The sequence below is a fragment of the Atractosteus spatula genome, chromosome 9, assembly GCF_055471065.1.
Source record: "Atractosteus spatula isolate fAtrSpa1 chromosome 9, fAtrSpa1.hap1, whole genome shotgun sequence".
Lineage (NCBI taxonomy): Eukaryota > Metazoa > Chordata > Actinopteri > Semionotiformes > Lepisosteidae > Atractosteus > Atractosteus spatula.
In genome coordinates, this window is record NC_142714.1 from 40,637,002 (window position 1) to 40,657,163 (window position 20,162).

The 20,162-nt window shown below is 38.2% G+C and overlaps 1 protein-coding gene across 2 annotated transcripts in view; it reads left to right on the forward strand.

Annotated features, from left to right (window-relative positions):
• Window positions 1-12,825, forward strand: part of dock11 (dedicator of cytokinesis 11) — a 155,584-nt gene extending 142,759 nt beyond the window's left edge. For both annotated transcript variants that reach the window (XM_088925362.1, XM_088925363.1), the window contains one exon: window positions 7,020-12,825. In XM_088925362.1, the coding sequence (XP_088781488.1) occupies window positions 7,020-7,145 (126 nt within the window). In that variant the 3' untranslated portion in view covers window positions 7,146-12,825. The remainder of the gene's footprint in view (window positions 1-7,019) is intronic.
• The last annotated feature ends 7,337 nt before the right edge of the window (window positions 12,826-20,162 follow it).

Below are 20,162 nucleotides of genomic sequence, written 5' to 3' on the forward strand. Positions count from 1 at the left end.
GCCTTTTTTTCACATTTAATTTTTTCTCTTCTAAGCAGTACTGCCACAGAATGAACATTACTGTCACCTCTCTTGGTGTTATAAGGGGAAACAAAAAGCTCACAATCACTCGAAATTTCCTGGGTGTCTGGCAACGTGCTACTAAAGATTAAGCATGAAACATTCTGACATTTTGGATCATTATTTACCTTGGCTGATGTTTTAGTTTTACAAACATTACTTGTTCTGACATAACTATCCAGTAATATTTTTATGGAACAAGTAAAGGTTTATTCCATGCTGAATAGAGAAGGAAAGAAACACAAGGTTTTGGGTGTGAAGCCTTCTTCAGGTGTGAGAAAGAGAGGAAAGTCAGCAGCTTATTAAGCATGGGAGAACAGAAGCCGAGAGTGGAGAGGAGGTAGAGTGGGCACTCAGGTGGGTCGAAAACGAGAGAGGTGAAGAGAGGTGTGAAGTCAAAACCTGCAAATGAATAGAGAGGATTAGAAGGAAACAAGTATAATGTATAATTTTCAGTCTCTTCCTTAAAGTGTCAATGAAGATTTAATTGAAGGTTTAATTTCAGATAGGAATCCACAACAATTAAATGGGAATGGCCTCAGACATTGAGTTTTTTAAGAACTTACTTATTACATAAGAAATTATTACACTCATACCTTAACAGACACGTTTTCACTTCAGTTGTATGTTGGAAATTATTGATTGTATGTTGCATAGTAGTTTATATTAAATTCACACAGTGTTACACACTTCACTGCCACTGCTGCTTACAGTATCTGTCTTGCCTGTAATTTTATGTTTCCATTATCTAAAGTCAGCTATCTTGCTAAAGTCCATCGCACATGATTCGAGACACCTGTTCATGTGGAGTAGCGTGCTCTGCCTGAAGTCACTTCAGAAAGGAAAACATCTCCAGTGTTCATGAAACTTGCCTTATACAGCCACAATCCTTTCCTATGAACTTTTAAGGAAAGGGGTTTCTCTGCCACAAGCCTTGTCAGGCAAACAGCAACCTCACAGACACACCTCTGTACTGAACTGCAGTCATGGATGACTTGACATCATTAAATGCCAAGAGGAAGGATACACTGTAAATGTGATAGAATGTGAACAAAGAAGTTGTTCACACATTGTTGCAAAATGTGCAAACTTATAAATCTGTTTTCATAAACCCACAGTTTAAACCTACCCATTTTAAGATGATATAGAAAACACTTATTGTGCAGCTAATAATATACTGTAACCTGTTTTCTGATATTGGCAGAAAAAAACTCTCCTCAAGACCTCCAGGTTTTTGCTTTTCTATGGTTTGGCCTTTTTTCTGTGTTACACAGTGGTGTTGTAGCTAATGATAAGTGTTCATGAACAGCATACAGTATGTGCACAAGTCTGATAAAAAACATTGCCATTTCATTTCACTGCTGTTTCTAAAATGTAAATAAGGACATGAACTATGAACAGAACAAAGCTTCCTGGTGATAAGGAATGACTGATAAGATTAAATAAAGGTCACTTGTTCTTTCAAGTAGTTTCTGAATGTGCATATACAGTATGAAGTGTGTCTGCAGTAAAGCCTGGGGCATACAGAATATACCATATATTTCACCTAATTGAGTATAATCCACTGGATTGTCAAATGCAGTCAAATGTTTTTTAAGTTGTTATAGGTTTCAGTTTTGTCTTGAATTGCATCAGACATATTCCTGGAAGGAATGATTGTTCTTGAGGCCATTGACAGTGTCAGGCATTAAGAGGGCTTTGCATAATTCTCCTGTCCTAGATAATGTGCTTCACTGCAGCTTTTTTTCACTTCCAGTACTTTTCAGATTTTTTTTTAGTGTTTTGATTTTATTTATAGTTTCATATTATTGGCCGGTTTTCCAGTTAACTGAATTAGTGTACTGTAATCATCATTATCACATCAGTGACAAAAGGAATTGTTTAGCAACCAGATTCCCTCCGACTTGAATCTCTGTTGATTACTTGTCATTAATAGTACTTTAGTTACAGCTGAAATTTTGAAGCAAGTCCAGTTGCACAATGTGTGCCAAAGGAAAAAACGATTCTGATAAAAATTCAAATTAGTCAAACTTACATAATTTTTAAACTATCCCATGACAGAACATTTCAGTTTACACACCCATGCCTTTTGCGTAGATGCAGCTTATTGAACAAAGTGTTTTTTTTTGTCTCAAACCTCAGAGAACCAGCAGTGCAATAAAATTTGCGAGGTTTTAAAAAACTTAATTTGTCAAGGTAATTTATCCTTATGGTTAAGCCCTATTACAGGAGCTGTAATGCTAGGCAATTTATGTAAGAAGCCTCCGAAACGAGCAGGTTAAGGTGAAATAGGTGAAGATTGCACAAATGAGGTCGATTAAATAGTAACATGAGTTCAACTTTTTAAAAATACTTTAGAATTGCATCAGTTTGCTAAGGACTCTGGAAAGCACATCTTAAACGGTTGCAATAAAATACATTTAAAGATGGTGTATGGAAAAAAAACAGGTTTTCCACCCATGGCCACTGTAATTGCAAAAAGAAGGAGATATCACCTGTATCAACAGAGAAAATTGTAGAATGAAAAGGTATTTCATAGTATTTCACTAATCTCTTCTTATATTACAATGATTTACAGTAGGCACAGGTTCTAGGTGATCCAAAACTTGGCTTGTATATCCTCTTTAATAGAAATGCCTGTTGCTGTGGTGGTAAAACTTTATCCACTCTACATTATTTTGCCTCTGGGTTTTTGCAAACTGTGGCAGCAGCTGCTGGCATCCACCAGGCTGCAACGATCAGCTGCCCTTAATTGAATTGTTGCTTTTATTCCTGGACACACATTCTTGTTTTTTCCTCAAAGCAGGTCTGACCTACTAGCAATGCAAATATATTTCTGGTTTCCACAACATTTAGAGAAACTGATTTTGTATGTGTGCAGCACAGTCCTCCTGCTCATTCTGAACATTTGTAAAGAAATAGGAAACATGCCTTATGAACATCTTAGTCAAGTAGCCCAGCTAAATTCATGACTCGTTCATTAAGAGCAGCCTCATTATTAACCAGATGTGGGAAGAGACGTGGAATTCCAAGCTCCATAGTTTTTTTTTCTGCTATCATCCTCGTCATGGCTTAGTGCCAGGTTATGTGGGTGTGTGTAGTGGAGCTAGTTCAGATACGGTGTCGCCATCGCCCTCCCTGCGCATAGCAGGGACCTCAGCTGCCTGGGCTGAGAGAGGTCTCCTTTAACTCATGTGGCCGGTTCCCTGTTGCGTTGCGCTGGAGACCCGGGTTTGCGCCCCCAGTGTTGCGGGAGGAAACGGGCGGGGTGCAGCGGCGGAGGGCAGGAGCCCGCATGGAACTGCAACGGTCACTTGTGGTCCTGGTGAGGCAGACTGAGATGTTGTCCCATAAGTGGAAATGGAGTGGTGTGGAGGACGATACCTCTGGCAAATTGCAAATCACCTTCCACAGTTTTTTTCAGAAAGCTGTTGCTAAGCTCACAACATGCTTCACAGATATTTAAATAAGTGGATTGTGATTCTTCTCATTAACATATTTCCTCTTAGTACAGAGGACAGTGTTTATTTTGCACATTATACTACTATTTGCAGTTGTGATGCTATGTCTGCACTGCAACAGGCCTCTCTTAGTTCTGCTAGGTCAGAGATTACCAGCACCAAGCTACAGTGTAGCTTTTTAACATAGCACATAGTGAGAAAGGTGCTGTATCCATGGAAACAATGCTACTGAAAAGAAGGACTAGGCCTGAAACACATTTCTCCAACTCCAAAATTGTCTTTTGTTTTTAGACCTACTTAGGAAAGCAACAACATCAGAAAAAAACTTCTCTTGCTCCATCTTGTCAAACCCTGGATTTGTTTACAAAAAGCAAAAGTTGAGTGAAAACATCTTGCTATAAAGGGCATTTTATCAACTTGGCAATATTTCAGTTTGCATGTCTGTCACTGTGGATGTATACTTTAACTTGGAATGCAAAAGAAAACAAAATGTTATCCTGAAAATTGCTGACTTTATCTGCTGAGCAGGCCACCAGGAGGAGAGGAGACACTCTTTTATTTGTCTCTTCCATGAGATAGAATCTGCAGCATTCACAGGTTCCAGCATGCCTTGCTTCTAAAACTAAGGTGTTGATGCAGGTTAGTTATGGAATTAGAAGGAAGTATTTAGAGAGACTGTGAAAAGATTTGTTAGGTCTGCTCCTGGATAAGACTGTCAAAACATTCTGTTTTATAGGAAGCTAACATAGAGCTGGCAACCTAGATACAAAACACTTGAAGAAGAGTGGATAATACATTGTAAACCATTCTTTTCCTCTTTTGGGGTTCAATCCAAAACGTAGGCTGAAGGTTTGCAATTGGTGGCTGTTAATATCAGTTTTTTAATTATTAAATATCAATTTAGAAAGTAATATTAAAGAATTAAAAACTAGTTTAAGGCATTTTAAGATTCCACTACATTGAGAATTCCATGTAGTGCTTTTCATAAGTAGCAGGGAAATAAGGAAAATGTCTTTCAAGTGGAGCAGGGTTATTGGATGTATAATAGTGTGTAAAACAAGTACTAATTGTGCATAAAATACTTGTATCCGGTCCCTTCGCAGACTTCTACGTTCAACACTAAAAAGGTTCTCTGAAATAACTGACCCTTTTTAGTTTAGATCAGAGAAAACTGTGACGGGACCTGATACAACTACAGTATTAAAAATCCTCAAAGGCAGTGACAACATCAGTCCAATTCATTCTGATGTCTGCTGAATGGACACTGAAACAGGGGACACAAGTCAGGTGGAAACTAATGGGAAACACATTTAAAGGGTGCTTCTTTACCCAAAGGGTAGTGAGAATATGGGACAAACTACCCAGTCCTGTGGTTGAAGGGGATACTTTGGATTCCTTCAAGAAACACTTAAATGAGACTCTTGGATCATTAAGATACTACTGTAGCTATACTATACTACTAACAGATAGGCTGAGTGGTGCCCTCTTGTTTGTAACCTTAAAATAAATTTTAAAATCTTGATACATATCTAAATGTCTTAGACATTTATATGTTTAGGTATTGTTACAGTCCTTATTTCCTTTGTTTCTTGACTGTCAATGACCCTTAATCATTAACCCAGAACTCAATTAACCATGGTAAACCAGAGGATTCCTTTGATCAGTATGTCTCAGTCCTAGTACAACTCAGTAAACTCTTCAGTTCTTTTCTTTCTTTGAAGCTTTGAAGAGAACTGCAAATGTTGACACTAGCTACTGTAGAGTCCGTATTTCACCACCCCCACCAAGCTGTAGCGGTATAGCCATTGTAAGGAGCACATGAAGTCTGTTAATCTCCTTAAGCTAGTGTCACACTACACAACTTTTCCTAGGATTTTCAGTCATAGGCTTCATCTACATCATCATAAGAAAATCACAGCGAGTTGTAGAGTCGCAGTGCGTGCCCGTTACGGTCAGTTGTGTATTTTGACACTCCCAGCGACTCAGTCATAGCGCTCTTAACAGCCCCTACGACTCTCTGCTGGTTTGATTTTCTCGTAGGGAGTCGCAAGTCGTAGGGGGGGAGGCTCTGGTGCCTGTGACAGTCAACAGCCAATGAGCGCTCAACCGGAAGTACAATGCGTACAATGCGGCTGCAAGGAAAGAAGGAAAGCGAGAGTTTTGGACGGCGCAAATGGACGAGAGGCTCATCAAACTTTGGAGCCAGCACAGTTGTCTGTTCGGTGTTTCTTGTTTGTCGTTTCGTGTTGCTGTTTGTTGTTTGTTTACTTTCATGCGGTGCTCCTCCTCTTATTCCGGTGTGCTCCACGTTGATTGGCTGCCAAAGTGAGGCGACCACCCGGTACTTTCGCAGCGCAATACGAGATTTGGAACCGTGATGAAAAGTTTTGAGGGAATCGTGTAATTAGTCACCCCCTGTGATTCCTAGTTGTATAATTTGACACCCTCTAGGACAGAAAAGGCAGCAAGATTCAGCAACTGCAGTCGTTAAATTTGACATGCTCCCTGGCTAGAAGTCGTGTCTAGTCATGTAGTGTGACGCCGGCTTTAGTCATAACATGGATTTGCGTAGAAATATGACGACACATGAGTTTTCGATCTTCCTGGTGAAACAGAACTTCTTCCAGGTGAATTTCCTTTGTTGAGTGTTTTAAGTTAATAAAAAGCTCTGAAGCAAAAATTTTAAGGAGGTTACCACTGACAATGCTGTATCTTTATTATAGTTATGATCTTATAAAATCAAGATCGAGGCAGTAATTAATGTACTGTAATAAAAGCCAGAAGCAATAACCAGGAAAAATTCCACCAAAATGGACTTTCCTATGCATGTTAATTGAGGTCATAGAACCTCTTTGTCTCCTTGCTGGAAACTGAAGCGCTGTAACCTGAGGAAACTGGAGGCCTTCAAACCTAGCATGCTGTTTGAGTTTATCTGGTATGTAAATCCTGAATAGTGAAAATAATTTTAAATTGAAGTTACTCAAACAGGTGTAGCACAGAAATGCATCGACAGGTCTTGGGCTGGCTGTGTGGGAGTACACATGTCCCAGAGGCAGGCTGGCTAGGTTAATTGATACATCTAAATTGTCCCTGTGTGTGTACTGTATATGCAAGTGCCCTTCGAGGGACTGGCACATCCTGCTTTGTTCTGACTTGGCTTTCAGTGACCTTTACTAGGAAGTCACTTTCTGGTAATGGACACATTGTGCTGAGACCACATTATACTTCCATCCTGAATCATACTGTATAACTGGCATCGCGGAGCACTTCACATTGTTAAAGAGAGCAGGTGAGGTGCTTGCTTCAGAAATCTGTACTAACCTTTTCTTTTTTCTGTTTTTCTTCTCTGACAACATGCTGCCCTGCTTCACTGCAGTTATAAGGAAAACCTGGGTAATATTTCCAAACAAGTTACTGTACTTTTTGAAGCAAATGCTAAATGCGCAACTGTCTCTGCCACTTTTTTGACATTTTTTCAATTTGACTTTTCTCTTTTAGATTTTCCAGGAGGACATGATGCACTCTTTGCTTCAGAACTCCATGCATGTTTTCCGAGCAATCAGTGGCACGTCGTCTGACCTAGGATATGGATCACCATGCCATTCCTTTCCAACGACCATGTAAATCCTTCCTTTGGGAACAGTGAGAGCCTGGGAAAAGAAATGCATTATTTATATATAAACTTCCATTCAGTGTGTATATAAATGAGACCCACAACTTTTTCTACTGTATGCAACTGCCATTTCCTTAACAAAGACAGGAAGATAGGACAGGATTAGATAGGAAGTTTGATCAAGGTAAAAAACAGATAGAATCCCAATTAAAATGAATAATTTTTTGACGACTTCTATCCTAAAGCCAATTTTCTCAGTGGAGGTCAGTTCTCAGTATTACATTTTTTATCTCACTGGCTCATCTTACTGGATGTAAAAAAACGCCACAGCTCACAGATGTTCCTTTTGCAGATAAAGATTGGAAGCCTATAATAAAAGTTTGCCAACAAAATCATCCTGAGTTTTTGAGAGCAGATCGGAAATGTCTCAAGAGTTCAGTGTAAAGCAACAAAGTCCAAGGAAAATTAAATTAAGGACCTGTTAACTTCAGTATATGAATGGTACAACTGATACGTCTTGCCAACTTACCTATAATTGTTAAGGTGCACTTCAGATGCACCTTTATAATTAATAAATTATTGGATTAATTATTGCAGTTCATTAAAAAGCATCACTATATATACTGTATATCACTATATGATGACGATTTGTTATGACTTTTATGGAGATTCTGACTCAATAAAAATGAGTAAGATGAGTTTTTGTTGACAGAATCAAGCGTAAAAAAAACTGGCACCTCTTGTCCTTTCTTACAAAAACACATATGACCCGTCAAACCGGATTTTAACTTTAACTTGACCCTCTTTCCCGCTTTTGGGTTTAGATAGGAAGAAGATAATTCTATACAGGTCAACTTCACTATTAGAGAGGATACATTGCCTATGTCACCGTGTTTTATTTAAAGTGCAACAGTTGTATTAATAGCATTCCTCACCACTATAGTTTGTAATACAAAACTCTTCAATATTTGTCAGCAATAGCTACCTTTTGGCATACAGTATATTTGACCAAAGTGCTTCATCTGTTTAAATTACTGTTTAATTACATTTTACAGTAAGTCAATCTTGTACTCAAGAGCTGGGTTTGTGAGCAGAAATGACCACCTGTTTTGTTTTTAGATCAATAACTGGGAGAAAATAAACAGAGTAAACAAATCTTTCCTGGTGGTCTTACAGCAGAGAGAAATATACATTTTCATTTTAAATGTTTATTCCAATATGCAAAAGAGAGGATAAAATGCACAAAGAATGCATTAATTTTCATTGCAATATAAAGTGCACATTAATACGTTTTGTTGGTTTATCAACATGAGGGCGAAAGAAAGAAAAGATGAATGTACTCCAAATTAAGTATTCTTATTGGTTTTAAAATTATAGGGTTTTATTACAATTTACTATTCATCTGATGAGTCACTTTGAAATTTAACCATGTCATACCTTAATGAATCTGTCTTCTGGATCCTTAAAAACACGTTGACTAATTTTATTGGTAATACAATTTCCGTTGGCTCCTTAGGCACTAATTTTCTAACCCTGGAAAGCTTATTGTTAATTTAGATTTGCAGTTTTAGGGCTATTGCCAGTCAGAGTGTAGTTTCATTGTTAGTGTCTTAAAGAACTGGATGAAGTACTGTATTAACAGCTGTGCATTGAAAAGAAACAAAGTTTTTGCAACAGAGTGGAAATTGCCTCACTCTTGAGCCCGTTAACCACATCCTTCAGCATTGTGGGGAAGGGCATCGGCTGTAAGTCTTGGTTTCTCTGCCGTGCCAGATGTGTTTGTAACCAATTTTAAAGAAGAGTGACCTTTGCGTTGATTACTGGAATATTCAGGGACATATTTCTCAAACAAAACCACAACAAAAATGGTCTTTAAATAAAATATATGTAATGCTCTTTCTACTTATGTTAATGCTTACAGGCCCAAATTATTTTTTTAGTTATACAGTAGGCTTCATTCAATGATAGAAAAACAGGCAGGCAGTACCACATTCAAATCTAGCCGGAGCACAGAAGAATTTAGGGATAGCCTCACAGTTCAGTAAATTTCAGGAGAGATGTAAACCATCATGTATTGTTGACAGCAGAACCACATTTAAGAACTGCCCACATACCTATACCATACAAATGTACAGTACATAGACCAGTACACAAAGGGTGCTGTTTGTAAATCACCGTTGTAATGTGAGAAATACAGGAACTTGGCGATGATAGGCAGCTCCAAGACAGCGGTGTCCAGATCTGCAGAGTACAGTACCTGCTCTTACTATTCCTGTAGATCCCCTTCTCTGAAACCCATTATTTCAGTGGGTTACCTGCGTATGCTGGGACAGTGCCTCACCCTGTCAACCCTGTGCCAGAGTAAAGTTTCTCACTGGCATTAGAGATTCACCAAAAACATTTGCCAATAATAACTCTGCCAGTCCATCTCATTAGACTGTTTCAAAACTTTTTTCAACCCTTTTTAATTAAATACTATAGTTACAAACGTGAGACTTGGATATTAAAAATTCAGATGAACTTACCATATGCTAACAGCTGTCCAAACAGAGCTCAAGGTAGTTACTATACTTGCCTGTTTAAATTTTAAATCTTTTCAGCCTGTGAACTCCATGAATTGCCCAGGATCCAGATTTCCCGTCTGTCACAAAATCCAATCTCAGTACTAAAGGAAAGGTCTGTCTTTGCCAAATCACTTCTGCATTGTGATAAGTTTTGCGGAATCCTGCTTTCATTATATTTGTCATAAGCCACCTATGTAAAAAAGATTGGGTACATTTTATAAAAACATTCATCACAAAATTATTTCCTGAAAAGAACAATGAAAAAGGGTTGTTTAACTTTAAGAGTTTAATGGATGTAGGTATTGCACAAAAATAAGGTACTGATGAACAGATCTAATTCAAATATGTTACCTAGTTACTAATAAAAAAAAGGCAAGAAGTAATTCATTGTCATTGCTGTTTCCATCAAAGAAAAAATAACAGTTGATAAAATGTTAGGCTCTCCACCTAAAAAAAACACATACTTCCCTAATATATCAGATATACTGTATTGAGCAATTAACTGGGGATCAAATGAGAAAATTAACATTTCTTCTGTTTTAGTGCTTTTTATTTTTTAGACAAAGTGATTGGCCAAAGGTACCTCATTGCTCCACTTTTCCACACCCATTTTCAGTAGACGCAGTTTGTAGATGCTCAGCACAAAACATGACTTCCTAATTAAAATTAAAAATAGCTCTGTAAAAATATGCATTTAATAAGACATCAAACAGTTCAGATCAGTCCTTGGTTTGTGGTTTAAAGGGGTTCTTATTATTATATACTGTTTGACTACGCCTTAAAACAAATTTCCCCAAAGGGAATAATAAAGCTTAAACCTTGAACTGAAATTGTTTTGTAGAGAGAGAAAAACACTGCTTGTTAGATACACACAGCCAAGGCATAGGTCAACAACACAGAATGTTACCACTTTGTAATTGCATAGAGCTCAGTTCTCTTAACACAGCAACAAACGTCACTACAAGCAAACATACCTAACATGGAGACAACCCAGGCTGCACAAAGTCAGAGCTGGAACTCAGCCCTGGAGTACTCTTAAAACAGCAACAAAAGAGAGAAAATAAGTGTTCAACTTTGTGTTAACACTAATGTGTTCATACTCTAAAGACACAAAAGATTTTGTGAAGAGTAATAATAATTTTCTACTCTGTGTTTCAGATGCTTTGTTATTATTGGAATATTTCTGCTAAAAATAAAGCTTATAAAAGATAAAGACACCATCATCGCTGTTAGCAAATCAAATGTCTGGGCTGGGGCTACTGAGATTTACACTAAAAGCAGTGTTTGCTTTATTTCTGTCCAAAGTGGCGTAGTGACTGAATCTGTATAAAATAAAATAAATCAGGATTTCACTGACATCATTGTAGAATACCATAGTCTTTTCTGATTTTTGGATTTAATTCTAAGTTCTTGAACACAGCCCTTGATCAAACAAAAAAAAGTGAATTTTTCATTACTTACAGTAAACTGCAGAGGTTTCAAAATACCTATAAAATGTTATGGTTTAAATCACCTAGAAATCTGAATGTGGCTTGAATGGATTGTTTAGAGATTTCTGTGTTTTAAAAAAATGAACCTACTGTGGAAAAACAGTAAGCTTTTGTTGACAGGGACAAATCGCAAAACTCACTTAACTTACAGGGAAGCAGTTATCAGCAAGGGCACTGATGGCCTTTTGAGGGCATCTGAATCAAACATCTTCCTCTTTTTGCATCCCATGTCTTGTGTTAAAGAGCATGCTGTCCCATGTTCTGCACATGTTTCGCAAGATGGCAGGATCTTTTTTTGTTTCTGTTTGGTGTTAGCCTTCATTTGCTTGATTAGAAACATTTAATGGCTGGAAAAAGGGTTCATAGCAACTAGCTTTTTAGTCTATCATAATGTTTAAATCACCAGCCTAAAATGGCTGTTAAAAACAGTAATTATATCTAGATGAGACAGTAATTCATTTGAGATCATTTGAGAATGGACCTACTGTATTTGCATTTCAATTGAATTGCACACAAGAGAAAATGTGTTTTTCTTTTCATTCTGTTACACCAATGAAATATAGAATCAAATGAGAAATGAGTCCCTTTGGTAGCACAGGACACAACTGAAGCTTCTGACTTCCAGGACTTCCACTGTAATCAACATCTGGTCTGAATCATTGAGAGCCCCAGGTGGAACAACAACTTAACCTGATCTGCCCTAAAACCATTGTACAGTCCCAGTCCTGGAAGGTCTCAGTGCCTGCACGTGTTTCATTTCACCTTTGGGCTTATTGACCTAATTGAGCTTTAAGCATTGATTTACACATTAGAGGTCTTCAGCTGTTAATCATTGAAAGACACCTAGGAAATCTTCTGTTCCTCAAGGACTAAAGCTGTTCATTTTTGGTGCAGAACAGAGATGTCCATTCTTCAGTCTGTTTGGAGGTTTTCATTCCAATTGTTTACAACATCAGTTAGCTCATTGTTGGTTTAAATTGGACTAATTTAACAACATAAGGCTCTTCGGGTGCTGATACTTTCAAGAGTCCAAGAAAACGTGCAGATACACCAGCTTGGCCAGACCAGGACTGGACATCCCCTATTGTAGAGGGTCATTTGTAGAAGATACAGGGTGGCATTGAACATTGAAGGACACTGGCTTTTGTATTAAGGAGTTCTCGTACAAATCCGACATGCATCAAAAAAACTTTTACAATTTGATCATTGTAAGTTAGAATGTAAGAAGTTCTGTTTTAATTATGGTGCTGCCTTTCCTCCCAGTCTCATCTCTTTTGCCCAGGTGGAATGAATGCTTGCGGTTTTCTGCTGTTATACAGTAATAAAAAATATGTTTAAATGTACTGCACTGAGGAAAGACATATGCAGATTTATATGACATAATATAAAGATTATGCTGTAAAGAATTTTAATTCGTCCTATTTATAATATTATAATGAGTCTTTTTAGGAATATCTTTCTGTTGCCATATTTGAGTTGAACTTAATGTGTTTATTTTGGGTCCTAGGAAGTGTATTTTGTTTGACATCTACGTCTTGTAAATGAGTAAATGTATAATGTGCTTGCAGGTAATTCATTTTTTGAAGTCTGTTTTTTTTTACAGTTTGTTTAAAAAATAAAGTTGCATTTTTGGAAAACGTTTCTCTTTCCGTTTGTCTGAGCTAGTGTGAGGGCAATTATGTTCCATGTAAAATGGTAATCCACTTTATTGATAGATTCCTTCTATGGGGATAACTTTTCAAAAATGGGCATGCTCATTGCAGCAGTAATTGTAATTAATTGTATTCTAGTTTTCCCAAAAAACTCAACTATGCTAAATATCAGAATATCATTGACTGCATTTTAAATGCGGAAATAATTGTAATTAATGCCTTTCAGCGTTCCACAATAGCAATTTTGTTAAATGTCAGTCTTTATGATTAAATCTCAACTAAGAGATTTACTCAAGATGCATCCAAAGTGATCCGGCTGTTAGTGTTCATTAACAGTAAACTCATATAGCCTTGATAATGTTCTTATGGCATTCTTCACAATATCACAATATCACAAGGAGGGGGACATGCAAAGTTATTGGAGACTGGTCATTGAGACTTTAGCTTCTTTCGAAATTTGACCTGAATCTTTTTTAGCTTTGTATAGTATTTTGAATAAAATAGCCTAACACTTTGCAGCTGTACATACAGTATAGTGAGTGGGCATTATGGAGGTGTAGCGTATAGCACTCATGCCTCACAGATCTGGTATACCTCACAGTTTGTATGCTCTACCCTTGCTCCTGTAGTTATTCTCTGAGCAGTCTGGTTTTCTCCCCACATTTGCAGACATGCTGGTTAGATTAAATGGGGTCGCTAAACTGTGTGTGATACCACAGGAAAAAAACCACAACAAGGTCATGGTACAGTGAAAATACGGTGAAATACATAGGTACCTATTCAAGTAGGTAGCTGCGTCAGCATGCGTAGGCTGCAAAGGTTTATTCCATGCTGGAAAGAGAAGAAAAGAAACACAATGTTTTGGCTGTGGAGTTTTCTTCGGGTGTCACACAACGCACTGTTTTGGCTATGGAGTCGTCCTCGGGTGCCACACCTGAAGATGGCCCCGCAGCCAAAACGTGCTTATTTTCTTCTCTTTTCAGCATGCAAATGAATTAGTATAAGGGAGTAACAATATGGTTCTCCACCTGTTGGCCCAGCTCCTTGCCTCCTCTAAATGCAGTGGAGTGGAGTCTTCTTTGCCTTTTTCTCCACTGAGCACTCCCCACCACTTCTTTCCCCCCAGACAACTAACGCAGGACACGGACACAGATTCCATCACAGCTCCGATTCGCTGGTTGCTATTTAAACCTGAAGCGAGTGGAGCTCTAAGATGCGGACAAAAGGAAAGGCACACACTCCTGATCAGTGTATCGCAGGTCAGACAAACCGGACACAGACTATGTTTGTGTGTGTCAGCTGGACTTATGGCTGTTGCTTAGTGTGCCTTCTCCTTCTCCATCTCCACAAGCCCTTTGTCTGCTGGCAATGAAGAGCATGACGATAACATGGGATTCAATATTTAGGTACTGGATGTTTTTTGAGCTCTTCTGTCATGCTTGAACAGGTTTGCGTGACTGTCATCAAACTGTGCCTGTTTTCCTGAGTATCCCATTATGGGTGTAGTCCTGTCTTGCACTCTGTGCTTTGACACACTCCTACTGTATGTGTCAAACACGGAAACACACTTCCATGGTGTTTCTGTGACCCTCACCAGCAATAAGCAGTTTATGGATGGTCACATACTGAAATCTTTCTGTACGTGCTTCAAAGAATTTAAACTGTTCTTGGTGTACTTCCAACATAAAAATGTTACAAACTCAGCCCATTTTGGCTGTAATGTGGTAGATAATGGATCCAAGGATCTCATTCAGTCATTTGTTTGACAGAAGCCAAACGTTTGGCTCCAACCACATATGACATATTGATGTTGATTTCATAATCCATTTTGAAATCATGTCATAAAAGCTTTCTTCCTTTATTATTTGAGCAGTGTGTAAACAATGCAAAATAGAGATTATCCATTGCATATACAGTGGTGTGAAAAAGTGTTTGCTCCCTTCCTATTTTCTTATTTTTTTGCATGTTTGTCACACTGAAATCTTTCAGATCATCAAACAAATTGAAATATTAGACAAAGATAACACAAGTAAACACAAAATGCAGTTTTTAAATGAAGGTTTTTATTATTAAGGGAAAAAAAAATCCAAACCTACATGGCCCTGTGTGAAAAAGTGATTGCCCCCTAAACCTAATAACTGGTTGGGCCACCCGTAGCAGCAACAACTGCAATCAAGCGTTTGCGATAACTGGCAATGAGTCTTTTACAGCGCTGTGGAGGAATTTTGGCCCACTCATCTTTGTAGAATTGTTGTAATTCAGCCACATTGGAGGGTTTTCGAGCCTTAACCGCTTTTTTAAGGTCATGCCACAACATCTCAATCGGATTCAGGTCAGGACTTTGACTAGGCCACTCCAAAGTCTTCATACTGTTTTTCTTAAGCCATTCAGAGGTGGACTTGCTGGTGTGTTTTGGATCATTGTCCTGCTGCAGAACCCAAGTGCGCTTCAGCTCGAGGTCACAAACAGATGGCCGGACATTCTCCTTCAGGATTTTTTGGTAGACAGCAGAATTCATGGTTCCATTTACCACAGCAAGTCTTCCAGGTCCTGAAGCAGCAAAACAGCCCCAGACCATCACACTACCACCACCATATTTTACTGTTGGTATGATGTTCCTTTTCTGAAATGCTGTGTTACTTTTACGCCAGATGTAATGGGACACACACCTTCCAAAAAGTTCAACTTTTGTCTCGTCAGTCCACAGAGTATTTTCCCAAAAGTCTTGGGGATCATCAAGATGTTTTCTGGCAAAACTGAGACGAGCCTTTATGTTCTTTTTGCTCAGCAGTGGTTTTTGTCTTGGAACTCTGCCATGCAGGCCATTTTTGCCCAGTCTCTTTCTTATGGTGGAGTCATGAACACTGACCTTAACTGAGGCAAGTGAAGCCTGCAGTTCTTTGGATGTTGTTGTGGGGTTTTTTCTGACCTCTTGGATGAGTCGTCGCTGCGCTCTTGGGGTAATTTTGGTCGGACGGCCACTCCTGGGAAGGTTCACCACTGTTCCATGTTTTCGCCATTTGTGGATAATGGCTCTCACTGTGGTTCGCTGGAGTTCCAAAGCTTTAGAAATGGCTTTATAACCTTTTCCAGACTGATAAATCTCAATTACTCTGTTTCTCATTTGTTCCTGAATTTGTTTGGATCGCAGCATGATGTCTAGCTTTTGAGGATCTTTTGGTCTACTTCACTCTGTCAGGCAGGTCCTATTTAAGTGATTTCTTGATGTGGCAGTAATTAGAACAGGTGTGGCAGTAATCAGGCCTGGGTGTGGCTAGAGAAATTGAACTCAGCTTTCCAAAGATGTGATAAACCACAGTTGATTTATGTTTTAACAGAGGGGGCAATCACTTTTTCACACAGGGCCATGTAGATTTGGATTTTTTTTCCCCTTAATAATAATATAATAATAAAAACCTTCGTTTAAAAACTGCATTTTGTGTTTACTTGTGTTATCTTTGTCTAATATTTCAATTTGTTTGATGATCTGAAACATTTCAGTGTGACAAACATGCAAAAAAATAAGAAATCAGGAAGGGGGCAAACACTTTTTCACACCACTGTAGGTAGTTGAAATACAAAACCCAACTTTTCCTTATAACATTCTACATAGATACGACACTTAGAAGGTCTTCAATAAAGTGTCACACATCTGTGGTTTTACATAATTAATACCAAATGTGACATCCCACTTACGTACTGTACAAATGTTGTACAAATGTACTTAACATATTTCTCCAAAATTGTTACCATGCAACCCCAGTTGTAAACCACACAAATAATGCTACATGATTTCTTTAATGCTGTTTAATTTTGCTGTGGTCAGCACAGGGGCAAGATGAATCCAGCACCAGCCTGGATTCTGAAATATAGTTATTAAAAAAAAACAAAACATAAAATAACAGGAAACCTATTATATCATACCCCCCCTCCTGAAAACACTATAAGGCATCTAAAACATGCAGAGTTTATCGAATACTTATTTTATTGTCATGTTTATTAAATGGAACAACTATGAAAACACTGATCATTATCATTTTTGCCAGGCAAAAACTGACTAAAATGTTTTATCTGCAAGCAAGAATGCCGCCTCAGGGAGATATACTCACAAACTAAGATAAAAGAGTGTTAAACTGATGTTACGAATATTTAATGATGTGCACAAGACATCCCCTTGCACAACACTCGAGCAGTTACTGCCATAACTTTAAAAGCACGAGTAGTTTTCAAGGTCTGTGCTGGTGTCACTTTCTATAGGTTAAGCTCATGACATGTTGACTGTGCCTGTTGACCGTACACTGAATGTTGATGTGCAAGCTCTAACCACTACTGTGTATTGCCCTGTGTATGGCCAGTGATTGCTTAAGATGACCAGTCTCTTGACTAAAAGAAGTCAATAGACTTCTTTAATTTTGGATGACTTAAAATGTAGCTCCCACGGTTTGCTTTCTGTTTTGTTGTTATGGTTTGTTTCGCATTAACTTAGCCAATCTCCTTTGTGTTGTCAATGCGTCCTCTTTATCTGAAGAAAGTCTGTTCTTTTAGTAACAGAAGTGAGGACTCACGTCTAGTTTAGTTTTTTCTAGTTTAAACTGATATTATTGACTTCTACTCAAACAACTTAAACAAAAAGTAAATGCGTGTATTTAAGGAGCCCCCCAAATGATTTTGATGTTGTAGAATTCCAGGGGTCGAGGTGGTTAATAAGCCAATCAGATGCTGTAGGACAATCTCTTCTGGTTTTTGATCCAGCCAAGAGTCAAATCACAGGCTTGTTGATTTGAGTTTTGCATTTGGACATTTCAGCTCTCAAGGTCCAAATGGGATATGTGATTGGTATCAACCCTGGACCAATGTCAACACACTTAGGACACTAGGTGTCCTAGAGCAGTGGCTTCTGCTCTAGGACATCTAGCAGAACTTCTTGATGTTATAACCCCCCGACCTAAACCTCCACCAGCCCCCTCCCCAGCAGGAGCTGTAGCTGACCAACCACAGCAACGTTACACTCCAGTTGCTGTCCAGTGTCTTTGCTCATTCCCCAGGGCTACAGGCAGACAGCCCAGTTGGATTAGGGAGTTGGAGTCAATGACAGCTCAGAATCACATCTCCCAGTGGCTCTTGGGATACTCAGTGTATCGCCCACTAATGCTACATCTACTGTTTGCAAGCTCTTTTATAGCAAGGTTGTGAAGGTTCAGTGTGAGCTTTCTATCTCAGCCAGTGGCAGTTCACACAGACCAAAGCAAACAACCACCCCCAGAGCTAACAGTGGTTCCTGCTCTAGAATTGAGGTTCACAGAAAGGAGACCCACTGTGGAGTCTGTTCTAACAACTACCACCACACTAAACACACGAGGAGTGTCAAAACCGGACATTATTTTCATGTAAACAGAGTTCTCACAATGCTCTTATGTTCTCCAGTGTAGTGATTGAATGCCATAATATAAATTAGTAATTAGAATATTATATTATCAAGAATATTCTATCAGTTTTTTTTTTCATTTTTTAAAAGTACACAATTACTGCATATTCAAAGCATTGTAAACGTTAAAAAAGATAAAGCACGGAAACATACCAGGCATTAAAAGCGGAGATAAGTGAGAAACAGTTTTAAGTTAATTTGGTTCTTCAGTGGCACTTAACATCTGGTGGTTTCACAAAGACCGTTTCTCGTGTCAACAAAGAGACAAATATAAGTAGTCTGACATGTCTTGCACACCTGCAATTCTGAACTCAAGGAAATCTCGACCAAGGTTCAAATACTTGTCAGAAACCGAAAGATATATTATAGACTAATTAAACCCATATACAGTTAGTCGTTTTTTCTATTTAAATACTGTATGGTTTACTGTAGAGATAAAGGTTTATTACACTAGAGCTAAAGCAATGTATGATATTAAAACATATACAGTAGGAATACTGTATGTTTGGAGAATTTACCAGCTTGAACATTTCAAGCCGTGAATTCCGCATGCAGAGCTACTGTTTAGAATATCAGGTTTTGGTCGAGTCTTATAGTCCTTGCTAAGGAAACTTAAGAGTCTGGTTTCGGTGGGGTTTTTTTTTATATATATAAATTATATTCATAAATAAAATGAGAGGTACTGTAACGTTTTGTGAAAAACGGCACCCACGCCCATCTTTCAATCGAGTCTGAGTTGAATGTTAGAATGTAAAATAACTTCAAAAGAGGAAAATCCCAACATGGCGTTTTATTTCGTTTTTGCTAGCAGTTCTTGTGAGCACTAGGTAAAAGAAAAGAAAACATCCTTCACCGACGTTCTGTTTATATTTGCTTCTTTTTAGCTTATATTTATATTTAATTAATTTATATTAAAAAGGAAATAAAAGGAAACTAACGTTCCAAAGGCTTTTAATTGCCGCTTCAAATATAGCACTATTGCACTATTCATGAGTCCCTTTTTAGAATATAATGAAGTAAAAACGATCAAGATTGTTTACTATTCAGGGTAACCTCAAATTTCTTATAGTGGATGTACACTAAATTTCTTGAGTGGAATTTGCAGGTCAAATACAGTGTAATGCCTCCATCAAGCTTCATGGGTTTTAAAAGGTGAGAAGAGTAGAATCCTGTACGGGACTCATTTCTCCTAATCTTAATAACTAGAAAACAGTACTAAGTAATCTTTCTTTTAAATACAGTGAGGTACAGTACAGTGGAAAAATGTACACACAAACATGGGTATTTCTTAATGCACATTAAACAAGTGTTGTGATGAGATCAATAACCATTGTTATTGCTGATGAATCTCCATTTATTGCAAATTATTGTTGTAAATTAGAATGTAAGTCATATCTAGACCACTCAGCGTTGATTGCCTACAGTATGTGGTTTGGCGGTTAGTAGCGCTGTCTCGGAAATACTGGGTTCTGGTTTCGCCTTCTTGGTCGAGTTTGCATGTTCTCCTCGCGTTCGAGTGATAATTTCTGTTTTACGCGTATTTTCCGTGGGTGCTTCCCTTTTGTCTCAACTTCCAAAGCCTTGTCGATTAGATTAGTTGCGTGCATGCCCGGCGATGGACTGTCAATTTATGCAAAGCGGTATTTGCCGTGTTGCCATCGGACTTTCTGATAGTAATGTATGGGCGGATTATCAGAGTGTACTGAATGATAAAACAGACAGAATCATATGCTTTTAGATGTGAGAGTGATGAAGGCCCACGCAGAGCTTTCTTTTTCTCCAGAATCATTCAGTCAAAAAGGGCTGAAAGTACAGACGTATTAGCAGAATCCACCAGCATTTTCTAAAACTTTTCAGAGCCTCGGCGCATGTCTTCCCTTCACTAAACTTTTACATA